The sequence below is a fragment of the Camellia sinensis genome, chromosome 13 (genome assembly GCF_055761805.1).
Source record: "Camellia sinensis isolate YWXY chromosome 13, ASM5576180v1, whole genome shotgun sequence".
Lineage (NCBI taxonomy): Eukaryota > Viridiplantae > Streptophyta > Magnoliopsida > Ericales > Theaceae > Camellia > Camellia sinensis.
This window is the reverse complement of record NC_138973.1, coordinates 33,094,357-33,099,230: the sequence shown is the minus strand read 5'-3', so window position 1 is coordinate 33,099,230 and position 4,874 is coordinate 33,094,357. Positions and strand designations below refer to the sequence as shown.

General features: G+C 34.5%; 1 protein-coding gene across 1 annotated transcript; it reads left to right on the top strand.

Annotated features, from left to right (window-relative positions):
* The first annotated feature begins 3,194 nt into the window (after positions 1–3,194).
* Positions 3,195–4,018, top strand: PAM68 (PAM68-like protein (DUF3464)). Its single transcript, XM_028265273.2, has one exon. The coding sequence runs from the start codon at positions 3,292–3,294 to the stop codon at positions 3,895–3,897; it is 606 nt and encodes a 201-aa protein (XP_028121074.2). The 5' UTR covers positions 3,195–3,291; the 3' UTR covers positions 3,898–4,018.
* The last annotated feature ends 856 nt before the right edge of the window (positions 4,019–4,874 follow it).

The window sequence follows — 4,874 nt, the reverse complement described above, 5'->3', positions numbered from 1 at the left end:
TGAAGCACGGATATTCCGAAATAGCCCCCGTACGCGTATCGGATATGTATCAGATACGGATACGCGCCCGATACGGCAGGATACGTATCAGATACGGGAAATGAAGTATCCAATTTTTGTTTTTAATTTTTGAATTTCGGATACGTCTAGGATACGCGAGGATACGGTCAGGATACGGTATGGATACGGCGGGGCAAAAAAATAATTTAAAAAACTTAAAATGGGGTCAAATTACAAAATCTGAAAATGAGATGAAATAAAACACAAAAAAAAGAAAAATAATAATCAATCAAACTCTCTCTTACCTAGGTCGAACAGCAGTCGCGAAGGAAGAGGAGAAGGAGTTCGTAGTCGTCTCGAACAGCAGCTCGCCGATCGTCGACCAGGTTCGCGAACAGGAGCTCCACGATCGTCGATCATCAGGTTCGTCCCTCTCTCTCTCCCTTTCGCTCCCTCTGTCTGCCTCACTCGATCTCACGAACTCTTTCTCTCTCCCTCTCCCTCTCGCTGTCGCTCAATCTGTCTGTCTGGTTGAAGATCTCGATTCGATCTCATCTCCCCCCTCTTGGTTGATCTCGATTCGTCTCTCTGTTTTGCATATGTATATATAATATATATATATATATATATTATATGTATTCGGTTTTATCTGATAAAACAAATAAATAAATAAACTTATTAATAAATAAATAAAATAAGGTAAAAAAACTTATTAATAAATAAATAAATAAACTTATTAAAAATAAACTTTGTCAACTTATAAAATTATAAATTTTGTAAATTTATTAATAATAAATCAAATAAGGTAAAAAAAACTTATTAATAAATAAATAAATAAACTTATTAAAAATAAATTCTGTCAACTTATAAAATTATAAACTTTGTAAACTTATTAATAAATCAAATAAAGTAAAAAAAACTTATAAATAAATAAATAAATAAACTTATTGATAAATAAATGAACTTTGTAAATTTTTTCCCCCTTAATTTGGGATTGAATTACATTATGGTTATTATAGGTGATGCTATATTGTTGAAATTGTTGAAATTTAATTGAATTGATGAATTTTTTGTTATGGGTGATGCATTATGGTTGTTATGGGTGATGCTACATTAATGTTTTGTTTAAAGTTTTATTTTTATGTATGCTACATTACTAAAAATTGTAGAAGTTTTATTTTATGTATGTTACATTACTAAAAATTATTGAAGTTCTATTTTTGTGTATGCTACATCACTAAAAATTATGAAAAAATATTTTTTATGAACGTATCCCCGCCGTATCCGTATTCTACTTTTTCGAATTTTGTCGTATCGCCGTATCCGTATCGTATCCGTATTCTGTATCCGTATCCATGCTTCCTTGATTCTCCAGCTACTGATTTATTTGCAAGTGTTGTACCTAGTCCAGGAATTGACGCTTATTATAAATTTATAATTATCATATCTGTTTCTGATTTTTCATTTCAATAATAAGACAACGGGACAAGAAAATTATGTGTTACAAATATAATTCAATTACTAAATAGCACCAGAATCAGCTTGACCTATGATATTAAGTTCATTGAAATTCTAAGAAAGAACACAAATGAAAATTAATTACCAAGAGACATGGGATGAGCATCATATGATTCTTTTAATGAAATTTTTGCTTATTTTCAAATTGCAGTTTGCAAAACATCCATTCCTGATCTCTTACACACATTTGAGAAACCAGACCCCTGCCACACTGCGAGGATTTTCAAGGTGAGTATAAGGCATTTACAAAGTTTGGTATAAGTTTGGTATTGTTTTTTTTTTTTGGAGTATTACAGTATTACTCATTGGATTGAAATTTGGTAGTATGGAAAGGAATCTGGCATTCATGAAATAATTGCCTTAAGCATCAAATTACAATGAAATCAGATTTGAAGATCTCTGCAAAACTAAATTCGTCAAGTTTTAAGTACGGTGAAAAAATATGTATATGCTGAGATTTAGTTTAAGTAAGACATATGATTTCAGAAGAAATATGATTTCAGAAGATGTTCAATGAAAAAATATGTATATGCTGAGATTAAGTAAGAGAATGGGAAGCGAAGTAAGAAAGATGTTCACTGGAGGAGACTTGAAATTGCTTTTTTCTGTATTTTAGAAGATAATTACCAGTTTTGCGGAGGTGACCTACTTAATGAAAGAGAAGATTTTGTTACCAAAAACACCAAAAAACGAAAACACAACCACATAGACCCTAAGTATCAGATTGATAGGTTCATGTCACTTATATGGCAGCAAAATATCCAAACAAAGAACCTCATTCTTCTCTACACAGTAGAAGGCCTCTATCCAAAAGAAAAATCATCTGGCGCTTCTTTATGGTATGGACTTAGGAGCTCATGGTAATTGATGCTGCAGCGTACAACTTTAGCCTTTTTCCTCTCTATATCTAGGTAGAAAAAGGAGATCTTAGTTCAGAATTGAAGTCCGGCATAGAAGTTCATCAAATGACGTTGAGAAGACTGTTATTATCATGTGGAAACTACTTGAAACATTTCCTTGAACTCCACCAGCCAAGGAATCTTTTTCCCTCCATTAAAAGAATGTTCTCCTTTGTTCTTTGTTCTTTGTTCTGGTTGGGTGATATTCTTCGTATTTTGGTTGCAGCGCATCCAAGTCATAGTTAGCCTCGTGCTTTCTTTGTTATTCCTTCCATAAGATTTCTAATCTGGAACTGCTTCAAGCTTAACTACCAGTTACATTTATAGTTGAACTATACGCCACACACATACATACACATCACTTCGGTCTTCAGCATAATTAAGTGTGCCATGGCCTTAAATGGAATTAAATTCCAACTTTGTGTTCTGTTAGGAATCAATTTCTGGGATGAAGAAGACTATGCCACTATGGAGATTGCATGAAGGCAATGACGTACGATGTAATTCACTCATTTTCTAGAGTACGAGTAAATGTTACTAGTTAGGCAACTTGCGAAAACCACATCCAAAATGAATATAATCCGTACTACCTTTCTGTCAAAATGATCACCAACAGGGTTTATTTCAATTTTTGTAGGAAACATTGCATTTATGTAGAAATGTTATCATAAAAAAAGGCATTAGAAATGGGTTGGGCCTAACCAACCATCAATACATAGCACCCACTTATGAAAATTGGGGTATTGTAGTAATTCTACACCAACTCTGAAACAGATAAGCTTTTCCTCCAATATCATACAGAAGGCATCACCCACCAACCATTCGAAAGACATGTAAAGGAAAAAAAACCCAAACAGGAGAAAAGAAAAAAAAAATGGAAACCTGTTCACTTCCAAGATCACTACCCTTACTACCATCCTCATCTTCGTCAGTCCCAACCAGACACCTCTCTCAATTCCCAATCTCTACCTCAAAACTATACAAGAATCAAACTCACTTATCACACTTCACACCCATCTCAGCAACTTTGAATAGCCCAAGAGGCTTTGGAGCCTCCCCGAAGAAAACCAAGAAAACAAAGAAGCAAAAGAAAGGCTATGACAGTGATGATGCTGAGGAAGAAAAAGAAGAAGAAGATGAAGAGCCTGAGGAAGAGGCAGGTGTAATACCAGAGGTGGTGACCAACAGGATGATGAATAGGATGGGGTTCTCAGTGGGTATCCCTCTGTTCATAGGGCTCTTGTTCTTCCCCTTTTTCTATTATTTGAAAGTTGGGTTGAAGATTGATGTGCCCACTTGGGTGCCCTTCATTGTGTCATTTGTCTTCTTTGGGACAGCTCTTTTGGGGGTGAGTTATGGGATTGTGTCCTCCAGTTGGGACCCTATGAGGGAAGGCTCTCTCTTGGGTTGGAAAGAGGCTAAGAAGAACTGGCCTGTTTTCTGGCAGTCACTCAGGGGTAGTGGATCTGGAAAGAAGTAGCACTTCTCTCTCTCATCTGTAATTTTTTTTCTCATCCTTATCTATATATTTTGTTTACTCCAAATAGATAGTTAATTGGTGATGGCTTTTGTCAATAATGGGTAATCCATTTTGGGTTCTAGTCTCTGTCAATTGGAACATGTTTGGAGTTTTTTTTTTTTTTTTTTTTAAGACATCCGGTAAAATTAGAACGATACAAGATAAGATTAGCATGACACGCACAAAATGAGAAATTGTCAAAATTGGAAATGTTTGTATTTGAATGCTTAGTCTATAATAGATCTGGCAAGCTGAATTAATAGTCTACTTGTTACTTTTATGTTGTGTTTGGTTGGGGGATTTGGGGAGGGATTTGGAAAGGGAAATGGAAAAGGTAGGTGAAATGTGAATAAAATATGTATATATTTCACATAGTTTCACACACCTTTTCCCTTTCCCTTTCTAAATCCCTCCCTAAATCCCCCAACCAAACACACCATTAAGGAATCATTTCTTTAGGATATCCTAATTTTTATTAGAGTTGCTGGTCATTTTGGTTTCTTCATTTATGCTGTGTTTGGTTGGAGTTTTTGAGGTGGGATTTGGAAAAGGAATGAGAAATGTAATCCTATTTATGTTTGGTTATAATAAAAAATATATGGGAAAAGAAAGGGGGTGAGAAATAAATAAAGAAATAGGATACCTTTTAGGACATCAATTCTATTTTATAACCAACACAACCAAACATAGTTGGGATTTGGAATTCTATTAATTCTTTCTCCTTTTCCTTTCATTTCCATTTCCCTTTCCATTTCCCTTCCCAAAACCCCCAACCAAACACAGCGTTAATGTTTTCTTTGGCGACATTTTATTTTCTTTCATACAGATTATGCAAAAATCCTATACCAACATAAATGATAGACCTCTCAATATCCGTCAATCACAAACTATTTGTGACACAATCTGACCATGTCTCATAGGCACTAAATAATAACTTT

Coding starts and splice junctions, on each gene's coding strand:
- PAM68 (XM_028265273.2), top strand. CDS start 3,292: ATGGAAACCTGTTCACTTCCAAGATCACTACCCTTACTACCATCCTCA.